The 23,819-nt window shown below is 36.4% G+C and overlaps 1 protein-coding gene across 1 annotated transcript in view; it reads left to right on the top strand.

The window, feature by feature from the left end:
* Positions 1–23,819, top strand: part of nbeal1 (neurobeachin-like 1) — a 90,826-nt gene that overhangs the window by 58,979 nt on the left and 8,028 nt on the right. The window contains exons 28-53 of the mRNA XM_020939080.2: positions 2,128–2,216; positions 3,714–4,310; positions 5,306–5,481; positions 6,295–6,583; positions 7,196–7,504; positions 8,647–8,796; positions 10,189–10,346; positions 10,787–10,911; positions 13,012–13,138; positions 13,891–14,039; positions 14,456–14,589; positions 14,888–14,989; positions 15,857–15,952; positions 16,042–16,166; positions 17,025–17,165; positions 17,703–17,833; positions 18,194–18,303; positions 18,911–19,028; positions 19,569–19,666; positions 19,773–19,889; positions 20,867–20,956; positions 21,033–21,142; positions 21,572–21,744; positions 22,981–23,075; positions 23,271–23,387; positions 23,640–23,801. Of these exons, the coding sequence (XP_020794739.2) occupies positions 2,128–2,216; positions 3,714–4,310; positions 5,306–5,481; positions 6,295–6,583; positions 7,196–7,504; positions 8,647–8,796; positions 10,189–10,346; positions 10,787–10,911; positions 13,012–13,138; positions 13,891–14,039; positions 14,456–14,589; positions 14,888–14,989; positions 15,857–15,952; positions 16,042–16,166; positions 17,025–17,165; positions 17,703–17,833; positions 18,194–18,303; positions 18,911–19,028; positions 19,569–19,666; positions 19,773–19,889; positions 20,867–20,956; positions 21,033–21,142; positions 21,572–21,744; positions 22,981–23,075; positions 23,271–23,387; positions 23,640–23,801 (4,088 nt within the window). The remainder of the gene's footprint in view (positions 1–2,127; positions 2,217–3,713; positions 4,311–5,305; positions 5,482–6,294; positions 6,584–7,195; positions 7,505–8,646; positions 8,797–10,188; positions 10,347–10,786; positions 10,912–13,011; positions 13,139–13,890; positions 14,040–14,455; positions 14,590–14,887; positions 14,990–15,856; positions 15,953–16,041; positions 16,167–17,024; positions 17,166–17,702; positions 17,834–18,193; positions 18,304–18,910; positions 19,029–19,568; positions 19,667–19,772; positions 19,890–20,866; positions 20,957–21,032; positions 21,143–21,571; positions 21,745–22,980; positions 23,076–23,270; positions 23,388–23,639; positions 23,802–23,819) is intronic.

Below are 23,819 nucleotides of genomic sequence, written 5' to 3'. Positions count from 1 at the left end.
CCTCCGGAGGTAAACAGAGCGTCGCTTCCTCTTCTGTGTAGCTGTCGTCAGACTCAGCATCAGTTCCAGTTAGAATTATTCCGGCCTTTCTGAATTCCGACAGGATGATTTTGGTGTCACTGAAGTCCAGGCTTTGTCGATCCATTCAATGACTTCCAGGAAAGTTGCATGGCACACCCTCCCGGTTACTATGAAGCTGTGTCTCCATCCTTGCTTTCCGCCAGTCCCTCACAAGTTTCTCGTTCACTCCAAATTTTCTTTTTGCTGCTTGATTACGGTTTTCGACTGAATATGAGACATGCGCAGTAGAGCCAAGTGACAGTGGTACAGGAGTAGAAGATACTGACACACAAGACTAGAGCCTGTTGTGGCTGTCAGTGTGAACATTTTAGTATATAAGTCGAACCGGAGTATAAGTCAGGAAACACCCAAACCATGAAAAAAAGTGCAACTTAGTCTGAAAAATATGGTAAGCTCACTCAGTTTCTCACCTGTAATTCCATATTTTTTATTCTCTTAAGCCCATATATAAGAATGTTGTTTTTGTTTGTTTGTTGAAATATAGTAGATACTCCTCTAAATTGGTCTAAAATTGGTCTAAATCTAAATTCCTGTCTGGTTCATTCATTTTTCTACTTCTGTAAGTGCCATTTAGCAAACAGACAACTTGTATTCTGACTGTGTGTTGTAATTTCTATCTATATCAATCTACCTAAGTACCTTACTGCAGTCACTGTGAATACTCATATTAGTTTTAATGTTTTTATTACTGCAGTCTTACCGTACAAATGCAACAAATCAAACATAAGCCCGACTATATCCCGATGTCTCCCTCCTCTGTGATTCAGATTCAGTTTTGACAGTGTTGAGTTACATTCAGCCCCAGTGCAGCTCTGAGCCAAAGAGCGTTTTAAGAAATGAACCTCCAGGTGCATTATACTGTACAGCTGACGTATTTAATATCATTGGACCCACTGATCTCGGGCCTAATGCTGTGAGCTAACACTATGACTTATCAGTATGATTATTACAGGTACAGTAGTTCTCAAAATGTCGTACACAGTTGCTTGGCTTGTCACTGTAATACGACTTATTGTTCAATTAATGATAGAAGAAGCAATTGGTAGTTTTTGGATTCAAGGCCAGGACCACATTTTCCTATTGATTACATTGTACAGTGCCACGAAATATCCAAAAAGTAAACTCACAAATGTTGAATCTGGTGTTTTAAATTACTGACAAAACCTTAGAACTCACTGTATTACAACATAATTTTGCTTTTTAACATTTTTATTTGTATTCATTAATATGAGTCTATAGAATGCTGTGATGTCGTCTGAAACCCAGCAATTTTAGGGTTCAATATTTACTGTGTACATTTTTTTTTCTGGAAGTTGCATTGGCCATTGAAGGCAGCACTTAGACTTCTTAGACATAGACAAATTTTATTGATCCAGAAGGGAAATTACTTGGACACAGTTACAATACCAATACAATTACAATAACAAAGAGTAAAAAAAAAAATTGTAATAATCTTCTAAAGTTTTGGTGTCTTTGACCAGAAAGCTGTAAATGTACATAATTTGCACTAAAGTTGCCAGTTGGAAGAGAAGATAATGCGATTAAAACACCATATAGACAGTTCAGTAGCTTCATATAGATTTAACACCAAAATGTCCCCGGTGTTCATTACAGAGGACATGTAATGTACACCAGGGATTATAAGTAAAAATAAAATGAACAAAATCTAAATGCTAAGGTGTTCGTTTACCTCCAAATAAAGAGAAAAACACAAAAAATATATATTGCAATACACTTTTTTTATTCGGGTCCCAGGAGGATATAACACATAATATCTTCATCAACCAGACATACATCAACACAAATAATTAAATAATGAACACAAATATAAACAATAATAATATTTAACAAAAATTACAACCAAAGAATAAGGAATACTGATCAAAAAGGAGACAAAATATAACAATAACTTAAAAACAAAACCAAACAAAAAAAGTGGGAGAGACAGGAAGTTGGCATCAGCTCGAAGGCATGGGTGGGGGTGTGGTGGTGGATTTGACAATACAATACATATTTCTGAACTAATTATAATGTATTTTGTTTCAGATCATAATGTGAACTACAAAGACCTGATGGCTCTGGTCCAGCTCACTCACCGAGCAGGTCCTAGTGTCCGCCTGTTCGTCTGCAAAAGGGTAAGAAGGAGACGCGCTCAGTAAAAGCTTTTTTATTCAATTCAATTCAGGAAGAGAGACGCTATTGTAATTTATTAATGTTGGGCACCACTTGAAATGGACCTGCTGTCCTGTTTTAACTCATTCTTAATACACTTTGTTTCTATTACGGACTCATCATTGTTTGTTAGAGACTGGCTCCACATTTAATCTTACGGTTTAAAGTGCTTTCATCTGACAACAGTGACGTCTTTGGGGTCGAATAATGGCTCCACTTTCTGAAGCTATTGTGATAAATTAATTTCACTTTCATTCATTTACGCTAACAGAGAAGACTTAAAATTTTGTACCAGTTTTTGCTTCATGTGGAAAGGCCCAGTAGTTATAGAGATGTTAACCATAAACCAGGTCAATAAATCTATAATCTGACAGCTAAAGGGCCCAGATTACACAATTTTCTGACCTGTTATAAAGTTGTTTCCTCATCAAAAACAGACCTGGAGTTCTGTTTTGTTTCATTTACACATGTTTAACACACAAACCCTGCATATTTAGTTCTCTTGAATGGAAAACACTGATCTAGAGTCCTGCATGGGTCCATTTTGGGAGACCCACACCCGCTCAGTTTACCCGTGATTATATCAAAGTTAAAACCACCCAGACCCGTTAACATTCCACCTTTTACCCGCTTGTGCCCATGATAAATCACACACAAATTAAAAGCATTCTAACTGAAGCATCCATCAGAATACGAATTGAAAAGTTACAACTTCAAGAATTACAATCACAGAATGAAATGAAACGGTTACACTTACTTCAGTATGAATATGAATTCACAGACGCAACTCGACTTTCATCACTTCACAAACATTATTTACTGAGCGGAAGAAACACTGATCGAGATGCCGGACTTTTGCACTGCACACGCCACAGACTGAACCAAGACTAAACCAGGACTAAACCAGGACTGATTCCAGGACTGATTTCAGGGCTGAACCAGGAGGACTAAACCAGGACTGAACTAAGACTAAAACAGGATTAAAACAGGACTAAAACAGAACTGAACCAGGACTCACGGGCTCAGGCTTGCGCCCGCGTAAACCGTCGGGTGACGACAGACTAAATGACCAGAGCTCTGCACCGCATGGAGATAAGCGCAGCAGTCGCCCGATCGCACTTTATGGACACCCTGCTCCACGGGCTCAGGGTTCTCTCTCTCTTAAATCCAAGATTAATCCTGGTGTAGTCCTGGTGTAGTCCTGACCTGCGGGTACCCAACCCGGTGCAGGACTCTGCTCTGATCTATCTTTACTCAAACATGTGTGAATGAAGTTTTTTATGAGATACTAACATTAGTGGCACTTTTGCGTAATATAGGATCTTTAAACAGCTCACGTTTAAATTACAGCCTTTCTAGAATTTTGGTGAAGTCATGTGAACACATCTTGATTAAATTATGTCTGAAAACCCAATTTGTCACCATATAATTACTTAAATACTTTCTTTTTGCTGTGGTAGGTGCACCAGCTGCTCCAGTCCTCCCAGGATGCAGCAGTTCAGATGGCCAGACAGCAGTGTTGGCAGGACACTTTGATGCGCTTATATCTGCGAGGAGACGGATCTTTAAATCTGAAAAACGCAGACTCTGTTAGCACGTGTAGCTTGGAATTGAGCCGAAACTCCAACTCAAACCGCTTGGAGTTACCTCTTGAAAGAAGGACTCGAACTGGAAGCAACAGCAGATTGGACAGACTTGAAGATGATAGAATAAGCATAGGAGACACCAGATCTGTTGATAGTTTAGAAAATGATGTTATTTCGCTTTTGGATACGCCGTCTTCGTCTGCGTCCACCGAACCACACATCCAGACAAAGCCGTGGATTGTGGGGAAGTCAGGGGGGTTGACACTGGACTTATCCCACATTCAGGGCTTCGAAGCTGGGGAGAGCGGGACGCAGACCCCCGGGAGCATGCCCAGTACGCCGTCGCCCATCGAAACGTCCAAACCTTTTCCGGGAAATTCCAGTGAAAAAGATCCAAACTCCTCCCTGAACGAAGACAGCTTTCTCTTCAGTGATAATATTTCCCTGGGGGAGTCTTACAACAACACTGAGGTAAGATAAACAAAATATATAATCCAGAAAAACTCAAATAAACCAAGATTTAACTGAGACTAAACTATGACTAGATCAAGTAAAAACTAGACTTTCATTTCCATGGTTGTTGGATATTTTTAGCATCAGAAGAAACCTGCCTGAATATAGCTTTGTTAAGGTAAAAATAAAATAAAATAGATTATACAAACATTTTCTGTACTTTTTATTTTTTATCAACACATTTTGCAGCTTTTTAAAATCTGTTTTCTCTTTGTAGACAATTAAGGCTGGGTATCATTAAGAAGTTGCCGATACGATACATAACTCGATACACAGAGCAAAGTTCAAATAAAACACGGCAATTTTAATCATCAAAACAATGAAAATATCAAATGTGTTGCATAAACAAGTTTCCTTCCACTAAACAAGCAACAAAATTGTAACACTGTAACAAAATAATTTAGTAAAATATACCAAAAAATACTCTTGGCGAAATATTGATACAGCAGCCCACGATATTGATACTGTATAAGTACATTAAACAATACGATATATCTATATTTTGATATTTTTATATACTTTTAATCTAATTTAGTATACCTTTAAAAATCACAATATCCTATTTGTAATGCAGATGATTTTTACTTTCTAACAAGGGTGGGGACCATTCATTTTCTTCTGGTACTTGAACGAAACTGAAGGTTGCTTTTTTCAGTACCCATTTCTGTTTTATTATCTATTATCTTATCGGATCTACATGACTATTTTTTTTTTTTTCATTTTTATTGTTAATTTGAGGTGGCACTGCCTAAAAACTTGCTATAGTTCGCTCCCAGGATCCAAAAGGCATGAAAACTTGTTATCAAAATACATTTTCAGCACCAATAGTATCTTAACTTTCTAAAACTACTCAAGACCTGACTGGATAAAAGCTTGAAATCTCTGTCTAACTGACTTTTTTTGCTTTTTCAGTGTCTATTTATGTATAATTCTTTATCTTCTGTTGTTTGTAGCGCGCAGAGGAGGAGTTGTGTTCGATGCTGTTGGAGATCGTCCTGTGTGTGATGTGGAGAGGAGTGGAAGGCTCTGATGACGCAGCCTGGTTAGAGCGAGGACAGGTTTTCTCTGCTCTTACCAAACTGGGAACAGCCAACGAACTTTTGCAGCCCGTCGACCAAATAAAACTCGGGTAAAACAAAAATATATATGTTTATTTTTTATTTTGATGATAAAATTTTTATATTTGTGGATTGTGACACTGAAAATTACAAAAAAGGAGAATGTTTGCTTCTGTTTAGTGTGTCCTATTTTTTTGCCATGACAAATTTCTTCTCAAACTCCTTCTCAAATAACATTACAGTCACAAGCCAGCTGACATTATCCAACAGTTTTTTAGTCACTCTACTTTTTTCCTCCAAATTCCGTACTTGTGCTGATCACAGGCTGAAGGTTTAAATTAGGGTTGGACAGTCTATTAAATCAATTAATTGAATATGAAGTTCAGTGTCAAGAAAAACAATCTTTATTTTCCTCACTTTTAAGAGTTGGAAATTGCTCCCTTCAGTCACAGGAGCTGAGTCACAGGACAATGCGGCGCTCAGGCTTTGAAATCAGTGATCTAAAATTAAATGTTGGGGCTGCAGGTTTAATACAATGTTTAATCTCCTTCATAAAAGATTTCCCCAATGACCAAAGGGTTAAAGATGATCACTGAATATAATCTTTTCAGTTTTGACCATTTTTTGTAGTTTGCAGAACATTTTTAGTGGAGAAGAGGATTTTATTTTTAGGCAAAATCGTGCAGGCCTTGTTTAAATCCATTGTGAATTTTTTTCATGAGTTATCGTATTCTGCAGTGTTTGTTCGTTTGTACTTGGTCTCACAATTGTAAGTGCTGAACATTCCTTCATAGACATCTATGCAGAACCCCCCCAACATGACGCACAGTATCAGTACAGCAATTTACAAACCGTTTCTTATTTCCCTTTCCTCTCCGGTGTAGCCTGATGGAGCGCATGTTGGAGTGGGCTGTGGGGGATAATCGTGAGGCGTCTGCGGCCTCTTTACCTCAGCACACAGAGAACGCTGTGCGCCTCCTACACCTGGTCCAGGACTTCCTCCAGGCCGAGGGGCTCATAAACCCGGCTCTGTGGACGGAGAGGGTCTTGGAGGAGACGGTCACGCTCATGGACAGTCTCATGGTCTGGTACTCGGCCGGGACTCAGTGGTTTCAGCTGTCGCAGGTCGGACTCAGGCTCCTGCTCGGGTTCATGGCACAAGAGGACACTGATGTGAGTTTTCTTTTTGGTTTCAGTTCAGTTTCAGTTTCTTTCTTCTTCTTTTGCATAGATGAACACTTTATTTTTAATAGAATTTGTCAACAAAACACAAAATACAAACAGAAACAAAACCAGTGAGGATCAAAAAAGAATTTTAAACAGTCACCACGATGAGCCACTGTCTTAGTAATGCTACTAGCATGCTAATGGTGGACTTCCTGATTCTTTGTAATTAGATGCAGAGAAATCAGGTAGAGCCACTTTAAATCAATATCAGATGAGACTTTTATTTTTTTCATAATTTTGTATAGACCACAGAGTAAATAATTTATACCAATCAGAATTAAGATATTTTATTTAAAATTTTGACAAAAACAAATGCTTTCTTTGTTTTGGGTTTTGTTTTATTCTTGTCAAAATATATAGGTCTTTTTTAAATATTTCTTTAAGATTTAATTTTATTACTTTTTTGTATTTTCCCCAGAATCTTGTACTTTATGTAATTAAATCAAAAATAATAATCAAGATTAAAATAATGAACTTAAAGATCATTCAGTACATTGTCGTAAATATATTTTGTGGGTATAACATAACTATTCTATTAAACATCTTTTCTTCCTCAAGGTGTGTGCGATGGCGACTGCTAAACTCAACGGTATCCTCCAAACCAAAGAGATCTCGAGTCAGGACGAGGCCTGTTACCTCCTGGGCAAAGTGGAGGGCATCCTGAGACGTGCCATCCAGGAGAAAACCGAAGAGACTTACTCTTTTCTGGTTCCGCTTTTACGAACTCTTCTGTCCAAAGTCCATCGTCTCCTGTACATGGAGCTGCACCTGCCCCAGCTCCCAGACACCAACGGCAGCCCGTCTTTCTTCGAGGACTTCAGGCTCTACTGTAGCTCTCCTGAATGGCGCGTTTACCTCGATAAATATGTGAGTATGAAACCAGGGATGTACCAGTAACTGAAATATCGTGATATTGTATTGTCACAGTAATATCGTGAGCCATCACAATATAACAAATTACAAGTTTCTTTGCTTAAATTCATTGTTATGGTGCAGCAACAGGTAAAAACTGAGAGAACTACATATAGTTCCCTACTAAAAACACAGTCCACAGAAAAAAGTTTGGCCGATTACCACCATACTGATAGTAATGGAGCAAGCAAATTAATTAAATGTCGCATTTCACAGCAGCAAAACTTATTTTAATGGCTACCTGACGATTTTGAAACCTGCCTACACATAGACCTGTCAAGATAATTACTATATTGACTTATCCGTTCAATTTTTGAAAGCTGGAACAATATTTTTTGAGTCAATATAATGTTTTTTCACTCAGTATTTATCGTGTGTACATGTTCTTTATAAAATTGGGAAGATTTTGTTATTTTTGTTGTGATACGACAATATTTGAGCTGTGGAGGGTTAAATGAGTAACGTCTATGGCAAATTATCTGTTTATTCAGTTATTTACTTGTTGCAACTCAGACCTTTTAATGAGACTGTCTATTTAAGATGGGATTAACCTGCTGTATTGTTATTGTGAGAGTGGCATAATGTTCTTTAAATATTGTCATTATATTATCAAAGGCTGCATTTTTCAATTTTAATCACCTGTTTGTACAGAAAAGTAGGGAGTAGGTGAAAACAGGAATATTCCGAGCCCTCAGGGATTGAATGTAGGACAATACTTGATTACTCAAAAATGCATTAACGAATTGAAATATAACTTCAATTAAAACACACTAAAAATGCATGCTTTTCTATCTTTTCCAGTGCAATAAAAGCATTCAAAATGACAAAATATGCTTTAATTTTAGACTTTTTGGCTAAATCCAGACTTAAACCTGGACTGCTTGTGGACCGAATCCAGTACTAAACCTGGACTAAGCACGGATTTACTTCTTAAATGACTGGACCAAAAGCTTAACTACTACCACCAACCTTTTTCTTCCACATCTATTTCAAATTTCAAACATTTATTTCCAGATTTTCATTTCATATTATATTTTTTATGACTTGGAAAAAGCCATGTTATATATTGGTGTCTTAATATTCCCTTTCCTCCGCAGATTATTCCCTACATGAAGCAGTACGAGATAGAAACTTTTAGCCAAGGTCACGAAACGATGGCCCTCTACTGGAAGGAATGCTACGAGACTTTTATGGTCAGTCTGCACAAGAGAGAGAGGGAGAGAGGAGAGAGCAAGATCCGATTCCAGGTACGATAATGTTTCAAATTACTTTACAATTATTATTAGTACTTTGCAGCAGACGTAAACACATTATCTGTAAGTAGCTCTGTTACTCAAGTTGGTTTACACTACTGCTTTGTTTTTCACACAGTCTGATCAGAAAGAGCTGACTTATTTGGAATTACAACAATTTTAAGCTGATTTGTGCCTTTAAACAAGTCTCTCACACGTAACATTACAATCCACAAGTTTGCTAGCATTAGTTTTTCAGTTTTTCAGTTAGTCACCCTCACCTTTTTTCTGAACACAATCTCCTGGACACGACCATGAACATTCGTATTCATCACAGGCTCCTTGAGTTTTCAGACTATCTTAAAGGTGCATTATGTATCTCCTAAGATGGAGGGTCCGCTACTTGCTTATCTCCATGGATATGTTACTTCTTTTCCTGGAATGTTCCATTGTGTAATTACAGGTGTTTTAGAGCTCAAAAGTGAAACATGAAATTGCAAACGCACACCAAAGTCCAAAAAAATACACAGTATAGAGTGGTCCAAAGCAAAAGAAATTATCTGACAAAGGTTTTGTGGCGAAACATTTATGTGGCAAAACATTTATGTGGCTAAACATTTATGTGGCGAAATGTTTATAACAGGACTGTCAAACTCAAATTCACAGAAGGCCAAAATTAAAAACTGGGACAAAGTCATGGGCAAAATATTTATTGAAAAATTTCAACAACATCTGCATGTTTTCTCTTCTTTCGAGATATGTAATGTTAAACCACTTCTTATTAAAATAAATGTTTAATAATAGTTCTGCTTAAACACTGAATCCAGAACAAACTAATATAAAATCATAATAAAATTTAAAATAAATAATGTCTCTATAGCCTATCTGTAGGCGGGCCAGCTCTAATACATATTTGATATAATCTCGCGGGCCAAATATAATTATATCGCAAGCCAAATTTGGTTCACAGGCCTGAGTTTGACATGTCTGGTCTACAATAAAATAAAAACACTTTGAACATCAGCATTTTTTCACTTTTCTAGCTTAAAAATACCTTAAAAAACATTCATTCTTACCATATGCAGGCTTGCTCCTCCATAGATCCTGTCTCCATTGTGATTACCAAGTTTATTTACATACTGTGGAATATTCAAGGCATGGAGACGAGCAGTTGGCAGATCCTCAACTAGAAAAGCTACACAGTGTGCCTTTAAAACTTTTTTGGCAGTGTTTGCTAATGTGTGCATTGGTGTCTCCATGGTAACTGCTGAACACTCCTCCATAAACATACATGAAACACCCCCTCCCCAAAGCTTGATGTCACTGCAGAGTGTCAATAAAACAAAAATAAATGCAATATCTGTCTCATCAAACTGAGAAACCCATTTGCTTTCATTGTCCCGTTAGGAGCAGTTCGTGGAGCCATTCTCACGACGCAGCCGCCAAGAAAACCTGAGATACAACAGCATGCTAAAGCTGCAGCACAGCCAGAACAGCGCCACCCTCAGGCAGTGGAAGGCAGCGCGCAGAGGCCTGGTCTGTGAGAGAGGGCCATGGGCTGACAGGTATTATGACGACTACTATGTAACTTAATACACATCCTGAAAGATTAGGCACAATTTGATTAAAGTAGTCATTTTAATCGTGGCAAAATGGCAAAAAAATTATGTCCTCAAGGCGTCTTATTCTGTGTGAAAGCTGGTAACCCTGTAGTTTAGACCTCTACAAACATATTCAGAAGTGCATGTGATTCTTGTATATTTTAGTTTTTTCTCAAATGTTAACGGTGCATTTGTAGTTTTTCTGTTTGTCTGCAATTATCCAGAGTACGGTGTAAAATAGGTATAGTGTTTTTGAGTGTGTTTTTTTTTACTTGTTTTATGTAGAGTAATAAAAACACCTGTAATTGACTAAACATACGATATGTTTACCCTGTAACAGTTTAGACAAAAATATAAACACTACACTGTGAATTAATCTTGATTTTGTTTTGTTTATTTTTTAGGCAACAGGACGAAATGCACTGGCGAGTGTCCAGTGCGGAGAACTTCTCACGGATGAGACTGAAGCTGGTTCGAAACTATCACTTTGACCCACACAAAGAGGCCAGCGCACTCCGAGATAATCTAGGTAAGATGCCAAGGCAAATGTAATTCATTATAATATAAATAAATAAATGTAAAAATAAATTATAGATAGATAGGAGTCAGCTCATTGCATGAAAAAATAATTATAGTATCTCAAAGCAGTACCATCAAATTGAAAATGGGAATTGAATTTAGTTTAATTTCAAAAGCAGTTTACAAATGAGTAACTCTGATAATTTTTCTACTATTATAGCTCATCTTGGTTTAATATTTAATAAAGTCCATGCAGTTTATGTAAACTTTATACAGTATATTCCCCACTCCAACTAAATATTACAAGTGACATGAAACAAAACTTATAAAACTGTCAGACGTAAAGATATGAACTAAAATATGGCAAAATATGTGCTGAGTAACGGGAATGACTTTGGACAATGTTCCCGAGCCCTGTTAAATCTATTGAGTGCTTTTAAATGGACGATATAATATTGATTGAAAATGACAGATAAAGAAGAGACTTGAAGGTCTTAAGACATTAACCTTCACCTGTATTGTATTACTGCAAGTTTGATGAATTGAATTACAATTTGAAACACTCTGTCCTCTTTTCTCCATTCAAATAAATAGGCAGCTGGACTATAAATTTGCCATGTTCACTGAATGAAAGTGAATAGTTGGCAGTCAATACAGAGTCACTGATTGCTGATATGACTGTCAATGTTGATTCTTAGATGACCATAAAAGGAAAAATTTTATAACTTTACAAAATAACTGCAATCAAAACTACACATTGGCTTAGTGACTGTGCAATCCTTGGTCTTTTTTTTATTTATGTTCTGTGGTGGCGGTTTGTACGGTGCTTATGCTGCTGTGTTGTCTTGTCTTAGTTTTAAACCATGTGATCCTCTGTCCCAAGATAAATGTATCCCATGTGAGACAGTAAAGGATCATCTTATTTTATCTTAATGTTACAGTGGAAAATATTTGACTCAGTATGACAAAAATGAGAAGCTGTTCATTTAGGAATAAAACATCACATCTAAGCCAGAATCAAGCAATGTTTCTGTGCATATTGTGTTGAATTTTTATGTTTAGGATCCTTTAAAGGGCTCATATTATGCTATTTAAAATATGTTATAATGTTGTTACCTCATCAAAAACAGACCTGGAGTTGTGTTTTGTTTCATACACTCATGTTTCACACACAAACCCTGCATATTTAGGCTGAGTTCTTCTTTCAATCTGAAAGCACTCTGTTCCAACTTGTGTGGTCATGTGTCTCCACTGTGTTTTTAAACTCCATACACCTTCACTAGAATCATTTGGATAATTTCAGCCTTGCAATTACCCATCTCTACTGAACAAAAGCAGAAGGTAAAAGGAGCTGTTAACTTGAAAACTTCAGCGAGAGGTCTGCGCAGGACAGAATTTTCAGTCTCACTCCCGCCTGCACTCGCAAAGAATTATAATTTTCATTCCCTCTCCCTTCTGCAAGATGGGGACGTTCGCGTTCTTAAACTCTATCAAACACGGAGAAGGGAAAGAGAAATTAGACCATGTCCCCAAATTTAGGCCGCTTAAAATGTTTTTATTAATGCCAAATAAAATATCCAGCACAAATTATATATGATAGGCAAACATTAATCATTTGTACATTTTACTTTACACGCATATTTAGTTTGCGGGACTGCAGTTTATCATCCCACCCGCCTGGGCCTGTAATGAGCTTTCAAAATGTGTCTCACGTCACACTGTTTTGCATCAGGTCCCGCAGTGCTCTAACTTCAGCATTTTGAGCTTTGGAGATGTAAACAGACTAATAATAAGAATGTTTTTTAGGAGGTAACGACGTTATAACATGTCTTAAAGTTCACAAGAGTCATTTTTGCGTAACATAAGACCTTTGAAAACAAACGTTGCATAAGCTGATCTTGCTACAACAACAATTCAGCTTTTCACTGTACAGTTCCAGTTTATTCCACGCTTGGCTGTTTTTTGGCATACAACCTGATACGATTTGACAGTAATTGGCAACCGTACAAAACAATTACTTCACACTTGTCGAATATTATTTACTTTTGCGATATCAGCCGGCACCTTCTTGTAATTTTACTTCATGCCTTGTCTTTTGTGTTGCATTCAGGTGTCCATCAACAGCGCGTAAATCCCGATTCTATCCTCCTGGAGGCAGTGAAGCAGGTCAAAGTGAGCGATTTGGAAGACGATATTTTGGAGCTGCCTGAAGAGGATCCCACCACTGCCAACAACCAGTCAGTCTTTAAATACAGTACAGGTTTAGTCAATAGATCTGACAGCATTAATCTAATCTAAGAACAATATTTGTGTGGGTTTTCTGATACGATATATGCAAAGGGGTGCATTGTGTAACTTTTCTGGTTTAAAAGTATCACATTAAGCCTTTCTATCTTCATGGAGACCAAACCAGGCCAAGTTACAGGTCAGATCTTTGGAGAGGCGACCCCGCTCACAGTCAGAATGTCTGTTTTTCTAGGTATTTTTGAGCTATAAAACCACCTGTAATTGAATAAATGTAAGGTAGAACTGTTTAAATTTATACTGTGCAGCATTGCAGGCAGACCAATGACATCTCCATAGAAACAAAAAGTTACACAGTGCATACTTTATGTAGTAAACGCCTCCTGGTGTTGAAAAGTGGAGTTGCATGTTTGAAAGTCCAACAGTGAACCCCGTTTGAAACCCATATTCTGTGCTTCATTCACCTTTTAAGAACTCTACCAAAGACTATACTGCTTTTGAGAATTTTTTTAAAAAGCCCTGAATAGTTCTAATCCAACAAGAACGATATTAAACATTTGTATATTTTATTTTTATTTTCCTATATAAATACTAGAAGACAGGAGTTTTGCTGTGACCACACCAAAATGAAGACACATTGAGAGAAACATAAAAAACAAACAAACTTGTGTATCTTTAAATATTTCTTGCCTATAATTACATATATTAAATTGCATAATATGACATGATTGCCTCCTCTCCACAGAGCTGAGCTGGAGGAGGCCAGTCAGAAGGAGAAGCTGGTTCTGTGGGAGGACTGTGAGCTGGTGACGATTGTGGACGTGGTCACGGGTCGACTGGAGCTCACGACACAACACATCTACTTCTACGACAGCAGCCAGGAGAAAGAGGAGGGTAAGGAGACATGTACATTAAAGCCAAGAATAGACTAAAATTAAAGCTTTTTTCATTTTGATTGTATTTATTGCACTGAATAAGTTAGGAAAACATGGATTCTTACTCGTGGGCTTGCATCTCCACAAACCTGACTCTTATTTGGTCTGACTGATTGCCTCCATCTGCTTGTTACCATGGAAATATTGTTGCTTTGGCTATAATAATCCACAGTACTGCCTAAACTCAATCTATCTCCATGAAGAATGTTCCGAAGTATGGTTTTAACTCATGGACTCATTCAGATGACATTCCAACCCCAGAAAGTTACACACTATATCTTTAAATAAAAAATGATTAATTACAAAATTATTTCAAAATCTTAAAGTTTTTTTTTTTGGTTTTATTAACAGTGTTTTAATTGTGTTTGTTTTCAGGAGTGGGTCATGATTTTAAATGGCCTCTGTCTCAGATCAGGGAAGTTCATTTACGGAGATACAACCTGCGGCGTTCAGCTTTGGAAATCTTTCTCATCGACCAAACAAACTACTTCCTCAACTTCAAAAAAGAGGTAAAAGGGCCATTATCAATCTTCATAACAAAAACTGCACCCTTTTATAATATTAGCAGTTATCTCAAGCTTTCATATTCATTCTCCATCTAACAAAAAAAAAAATCTACGTTTGTAAAGCTAATTTTATACATTTTGAACTCCAAAATTCTCCTTGACTTATTTAGTTTTGTCTGTTTTTATTTTGAAAAGCACTATTACTCAACTAAATTATGGAAACTTTACCTTTCTGTAATACCAGTACCAGTTACCACAAGGGTTTTTTGTAAATGTAACTCAATGTATTTTCTATTAACAGGCGAGAAATAAGGTGTACAGTCGGATGCTGCTGCTGCGATCGCTCAGTTTATACGGGACCAGATCTCCACAAGAGCTGCTCAAGGCATCTGGGTTAACACAGGTGAGAGGGGAATTACTGGGAGATAGGACTGCACGATATTGGAAAAAAATTGAGAAATGGCTGTTAAGTACTGTTATATTCTAGTCTATACTCAGTAATAATTCCAGTTTCTGTGCGTATGCTTTATTTATGACAAAACTGAAAGCTGAAAATATAGGCTAATTTAAAGGTACAGTGCTCAACTTTTCTGTCAGAGGGTCTGTCACCTACTTGTCTTCATGGAGATGTTATTGCTTTGTCTAGAATAAACCACGATAGAGATTAAACCTACAGGCTACATTTGCAGGTCAGATCTGTGGAGAGGCAGCCCTATTCACACAGACAATTATTGTATTTTTGAGCAATTGAATCACCCGTAATGAATAAATGCGTCTAATTTCATGCCATGGGACATTTCAGGATAAACAATAACATCTCCATGGAGACAACAACATGGAGATGACAGAACCTCTACCAGAAAGTTACACAGTGCACCTTTAAGGAAAATAAACAAAATATTAATTATTGTGTCAGTCAAAATTGCACTATTGATACTTGTAAGCAGTCCTACTGGGAAGCTTAAAAATAGTGCATTGTTTGTATTCATTTTGACCTACTTAATAATGGAAAATCTTTAGGAATCCTTAACAAAACTTCTCTCTTTGTTTCATTCTGTAAAAGCAGCATTTAGTCCTGCAAAAATCAGAGTTTGGGCTGGTTTAGATACATACGTACATGCATATTTTAGTACTAGTCTAGAGTTCTCTTAGTTCTGCTTTAGTCCTTACTAGGTAATACAATTTTTTCATCAGTTTTAACACTTCGAGTCTTAAATTTAGCAAAACAAGAACTAATCTTTACTCTTGCTTATACTTTCCTTGTTTACAGAAATGGGTGAACAGAGAGATCTCCAACTTCGACTACCTGATGCAGCTCAACACAATCGCAGGCCGAACGTACAACGACCTCGCCCAGTACCCTGTCGTAAGTCTTTCAGTTATCACTTCACTCCAACAAAACTCAAACAAAGATGATTTTTATATTTATCGTGTGTTTTTTCCTCATTATTTTAGTTTCCATGGATACTCGCCGACTACACGTCAGAGGAGCTGGACCTGTCAGACCCTCGAGTTTTCAGAGATCTTTCCAAACCGATCGCTGTCGTCAATGAACGCAACGCAAAAGCTGTGAGGGAAAAGTAAGTATTATATTATTTCCTATGTGGGCACTGTAAATTCTGTTTTTGTTTTAATATAATGATTTTTAAATTGTTTTGCTATTGGTAGTTAGGAGGACGTGAGCAGCTGCATGAACTTTAGATACAAAAATAGCCGTCATTATTTATGTTTATGTTTAATTTAATAAACTTGGCGCATTCTTTATATGAATAATGATCTTTTAAAAACCACAGTGTGTATCTTTTAAGCCAAAAAAATAAATAAAAGCAGTTTTTTTGTTTAGTTTTTTTTTTCATTTTGGTTGTGTTTATTGCATTGAAAAACAGAGAGAAACATGCGTCCTCAATGTGACCGGGCTTGCATCTCCACAAACTTATTTGGCTCATTGGAAATGTTAATATTTCACAGTATGGCTTAAAACTTATGCTTCCAAGTATAGTTTTAACTTTCTATATCCATGGAATTATGCAGGTGATGTGCCACTTTCAGAAAATTAAATACTGTACCTTTAACAGTGTGAATGAAAGCCGACAGAAAGTGACAGTTGTATTTTATTTTAATATTTCAATCCAATCTAATCCAATATAAAGCAAAAAATATAACAATTAAAAAAAAAATCAGCAGAATTATGTTCCAATAAAGAGGAAACTAATAGAATCAATAAATAAAATAAAATAATAAAATCAATGAACAGAAATAATAAAATCAATGCATAAAAGCAGTACTAAAAAAACAAAATAGATAAACAATAAATAAATAAATAAATAAAAGACACAGAGGACCACACAACTCATACAGTTTTAAAAGCCAGAGAATAAAAGTGGGTCTTAAGATGAAACTTTTATTCATATCTTAACACTGATGTTTGTTCACTTCAGGTATGAGAGTTTTGAAGACCCGACCGGCACCATAGACCGGTTCCACTACGGGACTCACTATTCAAACGCTGCTGGAGTCATGCACTATCTGATCAGAGTGGAGCCCTTCACCTCTCTGCACATACAACTGCAGAGCGGACGGTAAGAATGTGACTACATGGAACAAAATGTATAAAATGTAAAATGTGAAAATGTGGTATGCAGAATAATATGAAAAATATGTTTAAAGTAATGCTTAGTTCCTGATTGATTTTTACTTATTTTCTACAGTTTCAGGTGTTGTTTCCTTGTTTAGTCTGCATTAAACACATCTTTCTCCAAGGAGACAAGTACCTTTTAGCAGTAAAATGCCTGTACTTGAACAATTAAATAGATAAGTTTAATATCATACTGTGGAACATTCCAGGCAAAGGAAAATAATTCATAAGAAGCAGAAAAGCTTGCATAGTTTTATAGATCCTGACTTAGATCTAGTTTAAGCCTGAGTTACATTTGTTCAGACCTTATTTTGTCATGTTTTAGCTCCAGTTCAGATTCAGCCCTCTTGAATGTTGTCCAGTTTAATCCTTATTTATTGTGAGATTTTCTATGTACAGCTTGACTATCACTGACCTGTGTTGTTTTCTAAATACTTAAACATAACTCTGTATTTGCTGATTCCTTATTGGTTTGTTGTAGATTTGACTGCGCTGATCGACAGTTTCACTCCATCCCTGGAACATGGCAGACCCTTATGGACAACCCCAACGATGTGAAGGAACTTATACCAGAGTTCTTCTACTTCCCAGAATTCCTCGAAAACCAAAACGGTAAAAAAAAAAAAATCATGATCTATTCACTTTTTGCAATAGTGTTTGTAGTATTTATAACCTAATTTTGAACTGTTTTAATATTAGGATTGTGTTCAAAGCTCATATTTTAAAAGCATTCAGAAGAATTAACAAAAAGACTGAAATATGAACTGACAAACTAATGCAAGAATCAGATTTCAGAACATTTGCACAGATCTAAACTACAGAGTGAGCAGTTTTTATGCAGAATAAGACAAGAGACTTTATTGTTTCAAATGATGGTACTAAAACAAATGCATTTTCGATTTGATTTCATTTCATCTTGCAGACCTACCTCACTTTCCTAATTTTGTGTCCTCTTTTTGATAAATATTGCAGGTTTTGATCTGGGTCGGCTTCAGATCTCCAAAGAGAGGGTCAATGATGTTATTTTACCGAAATGGGCCAAGTCTCCCGAGGATTTTATCTACAAGCATCGCAAAGCCCTGGTGAGTTAGTCTTGATTTCTGTTTTTTCAAAATACACTGAAATTAGCTCAACTTAAGGGCAGGACTCATATTTTTAAAACATGCTTGTTAATAGTCTCGGCTTAGGTTCAACTATTGCACAAAAAAGTGAACAGACTGTCAAATTAACTACAAATAATCAGAAATATTACCTTAAATTATTGATTTTTGTTAACTTTTATGAAATAATTTTTGTGATAGTTTTCATGTTTTAGACCAGTTGTTCCTGCCTAAAAATAATATTCGATCCCTCTATGTAACAGCAGATTCAAAACAAGTATAAAACAGTAATTTTCCAGGTCTAAACTAGGGCCAAACCAGATCTAAAATAGGTCTACACAATTATTTATACTATAGTTTTAAACAAAAGACTAAGAGGACAAAAATCTAGATAAATTTAATCTTAATTCAGCAAATATTTGAAAAGCAAGTGAGTCCAGATAACAGGTACATGTACCATAGTTTGAGAACCACTGCTAATCTTCATAACAATGAATTAACTGTTACAATGTCCATTCCCACTTCTAGCTTTATATTTGTGCTTCAAACATAGATTTTGTATTAAATAAAAGCATTAATATTTTCACAGGAGTCGGAGTATGTGTCTGCCCATCTTCACGAGTGGATCGATCTGATTTTTGGTTTCAAACAGAGAGGACCAGCGGCTGTGGAGGCGCTAAATGTGTTTTACTACTGCACATATGAAGGTACAGTCTTCTCTTTTAACTTACTTTTACTAATATTTGACTGATTTGACTGAAAGAACACTAGTAAATTGTAACTTTTCTATTTGCTGAGTTCAGCCTCTTTTGTCTCAATACAGCTGCTATTGTTTTGCCTGAAATGTTCCACAATATGGCATTTATCTAACTTGTAAAACATGCTTACTGTCTTACTGTGAACTTGCCTCTCCACATATCATGTAACTTGACCTTGTAGCTCTGTCCATGAAGTATGATAATGATAAATAATTCTGTACTGACACATTCCAGGCAAACCAATGACACTGCAGTGGCGACAAGATAATGCCGGACTTCCATAAAAAAAAGTTACATAGTGCATCTTAATAAATAAATAAATAATAATATAATAAAGCAAACTGACCAATGACCACTTTGAACAGTTCATTATTTTAGAATTAGGGCTGCGCAGTACAGCAAAGAGATTAATAAAAAATTTTCTTTCCACATATTAATCTTTTTTTTTCTTTTTTTGGAGTAACAATAATATTTATGTTTATATTTTAGGAGCAGTGGATCTCGATGCTATCACTGACGAAAAAGAGCGTAAAGCCGTGGAGGGAATGATCAGCAACTTTGGACAGACTCCGTGCCAATTACTCAAGGTATGCTCGGAAATTTTACTTTGTTTTCACATTTGAGTAGCGTTTTGTAGTCTTCATTTTGACCTGCATTTTGACCTGTCTGTTTTCTGGCCTCATCACATTTTAGGAGCCCCATCCTGTGCGTCTCTCTCAGGAGGAAGTGGAGAAGAGGAAGGCCCAGCTGGACTCCAGTCCCGTCAACATGTTTGAACAAATCGGCGACCTCAAATCTTTCTTTGTTGAGGTTAGAAATATTTAAAGATGCACTGTGTAAATTTTTGGTCGGTTGTTTCTGTGGATATGTCACTGCTCTGCATAACATAAAACAGCTCTAAGATACATTTATTCAATTACAGGTGGTTTTATTGCTCAAAAATACCTAGAAAAACAACATTCTGGCTGTGTGCAGGGTTGTCTCTCCACAGATCTGACCTGTAACTTGGTTGGTTTGGTCTTCATATAAGATAGAGATGTTTAATGTTATTCTGTGAAACCTTCCAGACAAAGTAAAAAAAAAGAAAAGCATTTGACAGACCCTCCACCAGAAAAGTTACACAATGCACTTTATAGTTTTTAGCAATTATCAAATCACAAAGACTGCATTAGATAATATAATAAATATGCTTTTATCGAAAAATCTTAGCAAATTTCTGTGGTTTAGACCTCTACAAACATGTTTAGACCGCTACAAACATGTTTAGACCACTACAAAATTCTGAAATGCATGGGTAGGCCTGTCACGAAAACAAATTTCAAAGCACGGTGTATTGCTACAGACATATACTGTGATAAACAATAACACTGAAACCACTTTCTGCCACTGACACAAAGCAGAGTAATCCCAGTAAACCAATTTTTAAATAGACTGTATCATTAAAAACATGAGCTGTAACAAATAAATGGCAGATTGAACCAATATTTAGCCTTAGAAGTTATTTATTTTACCCTCTATAGCTCAAATCTTATGTTATTACCAAAAAATATATAAAAAATCTCCATCTATAAAATAAAATCTCAATAAAATCACTATGGCCAATAAATTGTACAGATGATAAATACTGAGCCATAAAATACATTGTAATGGAATAATTGCATTCGATTATTTTCTATAAATGTGCAGCCCTAGTTGTACAGTAATTTTTATAGCTTTAGATATAGTTTTAGATTTTATTTTTCAGTGTTTCAAGTTATATTTATGCTATTTTTGTATTTTTTCTGCAGGGCATCAGTGACAATGTCCCACTGGTCAAAGTTGTGGTGCCTAAAAACCAGTCCCACTCCTTCATCACACAAGGAAGCCCAGACACTATGGTAAGTCAATATTAGTTATAAGATTATGAAATATATCTCAATAATTATTAATTTCTTCACCAACCTTTTATTCCAGGTTGCTGTGAGTCAGAACTGTATGTTTGGGACACACGGCTGGCTTCCCTACAACAAAAACATCTCCAACTATTTCACTTTTATCAAGGATCCCACAGTCTCCAACCCAAAGTAAGACTCAAATAATTTAGTGAATATGATACTTCTAACTTTTTATGCATTTTATATATTTTATAGTATGACTTTATATCTCCAGACATTCTTTAAAGACGGTATCAAACAAAAAATGACTGTATTAAAGTTTTGATGTAATCCATGAATTCTAGAGCACCGCTGCCATAATAATTGACAATTCAAAACTTATATTTATACTTCTTTTTATTTATATTGCTTATATTTATATTTATTTTTCTGATACTTATATTTATTTTGAATTAAGTCCTCAAAATAACACCAATTTAAATGTAAAACTGAAGCCCCTGAATAACCAAAATCTGTTTCCCTTTTCCCTGTTGCTGAAATTCCATTACACCCGGATGTAGACCTATTATATTCCTTTTCAACACTTAATATTATTTTAATTTAAACTCTTCACAACAGGACGCAGCGTTTCCTTTGTGGACCCTTTGCCCCCGGTGTGGAGGTGACTGCCGGGTTATTTGTGGTTTCTCATGACGGAAAACTCCTGTTCAGCGGAGGACACTGGGACAACAGCGTCAGGGTGACCTCTCTGGTCAAAGCCAAGACTGTGGGGCAGCACATTAGACACATGGGTATGGAGTCTGGAGAATTTTTGTTCGGGTTTAGTCTTGGTTAAATTCTGGTTTAGTCCTGGTTTAGTCCTGGGTCACCTCTCTGATCAAGGCCAAGACTGTGGGGCAGCACATAAAACACAAGGGTATAAAGTCTGGTTTAGTTTTGTTTTAGTCCTGTTTTAGTCCCGGTTTAGTCCTGTATTAGTCCTGCTTTAGTCCTGTTTTAGTGACGGTTTAGTCCTGTTTTAGTGCTGGTTTATTTCTGGTTTAGTCCTGTTTTAGTGCCGATTTAGTCCTGTTTTAGTCCTGTTTTAGTGCCGTTTTAGTCCTGGTTTAGTCCTGTTTTTTGTCCTGTTTTAGTCCTATTTTAGTCCTATTTTAGTCCTATTTTTAGTCCTATTTTAGTCCAGGTGTAGCCCTGGTTAAGTCCTTGGTCACGTCTATGGTCCAGGCCAAGACTGTAGAACACATAAGACACATGGGTCTGAAGTCTGTAGCACTTTTAGAAACAATTGAAGTATTTTAGATCACTTTTTATACAAAATGTGTTCAATTAAACTATGTAAACTGTCTAGTCCTGGTTTAGTCTTGGTTTAGTTTTGGTAATTTTTTGATTTAGTTCTGGTTTAGCCTTTTATAATATTGAGACACAGATTATGCCCCATAAAAACACATGATTTCGAAAGTCCCAGTTTTGAGAGGTAAAGGTTCAGAGGTCTCAGGTGCTGTCCATATATTCTGTCAGCATGTTGGAAAAAATAGTTAACCTTGGGTGTTATTGAAAAGTAGTTCCTCCTACTGCCAGTAGATGGCAGTCTAACCCCAGTATTGAAAAACAGCTCTAGAAACACTGTCATGATTTCAAGTTCTAAAACCTGAGATGCCAAAGCAAAGAAGCACAAGAGCATGTTTAAAGTCATTCACAAATAATTAATTATAATAATTGTATAATATTTGTTCTTTAAGTGAACAGTATGCTTTTTAATTTGGTTTGGAAAATCGGCAGGATTATTCTAGCAGCTCAAAAATCTTCATTATTATCCTGATTTAGTCCTGGTTTAGTCTTGGTTTTAATGGACTAAATCAAGTTCAGGTTTAGTCGTGGAGTAAACCTGTAAAAGTAAAAGTAAAGTAAAACCAGAAATTCTCCATAACTGCTATCGTATCCCTAATTTAAAAAAAAAAGTTTGTAAATGACTAATCCTTTCCATATCTAAATTATATTGTCTTATAAGTCTTTTCTTTCTTTCTCAGATATCGTCACGTGCCTCTCGACAGATCACTGTGGAATCCATCTGATCTCAGGATCCAGAGACACGACCTGTATGGTGTGGCAGGTCCTTCAACAGGTAATAAATATATGTCCCTATGTCATATTCTCGAATTATTTCCTCATATTTTATTGTTCGATTTTGTATGTTTATAATTCTAACTAAATTCAACCGTCAATAAATCTTTTCTAATCTTGACAAAATCTAGCTTCAGTGTTGTTATTTTTTTAATATTTCATAATATGTTTTTAAAAATGCCCTTCATGTCCACAGGGGGGCGCTCCTGTAGGCCTCCATCCCAAACCAGTGCAGGTGCTGTACGGTCACACAGACGAAGTGGTCAGTGTGAACATCAGCACAGAACTGGACATGGCCGTGTCTGGATCCAAGGTCAGTCCTATAAAAAAAACAACAACATTGTGACGTCTAAATCGTACTAAGGATGGTTCACTATTAAAATCTCACTGAATAATTTCTATATAATCTTTCCCATTTGATATTTATTTAAAGACCATTAATTATATAAACACATCCATATAACATTAGCCACTGTAATGAGATCTGTGTATTATTTATGTAGTTTTATGTTTGTCTGTGAAACCTGTTTTACATTACTCATTTGTCTCTCTCTGTGTGTTGTAGGATGGGACTGTAATAATCCACACGGTCCGTAGGGGGCAGTATATGCGTTGCCTCCGTCCTCCCTGTGACAGCTCTCTGCCCATGTCCATCCAGCACTTGGCCGTGTCCTGGGACGGTCACCTGCTCGTTCACACCTGTATTGAGGGAAAAGCGTCTCTCAAGGTAAACAAACGCTCTACC

This window comes from Boleophthalmus pectinirostris, unplaced genomic scaffold (assembly GCF_026225935.1).
Source record: "Boleophthalmus pectinirostris isolate CB_2022bp ecotype Guang Dong unplaced genomic scaffold, ASM2622593v1 HiC_scaffold_11, whole genome shotgun sequence".
NCBI classification, from domain to species: Eukaryota; Metazoa; Chordata; class Actinopteri; order Gobiiformes; family Gobiidae; genus Boleophthalmus; species Boleophthalmus pectinirostris.
This window is presented reverse-complemented; position numbering and strand designations above follow the sequence as displayed.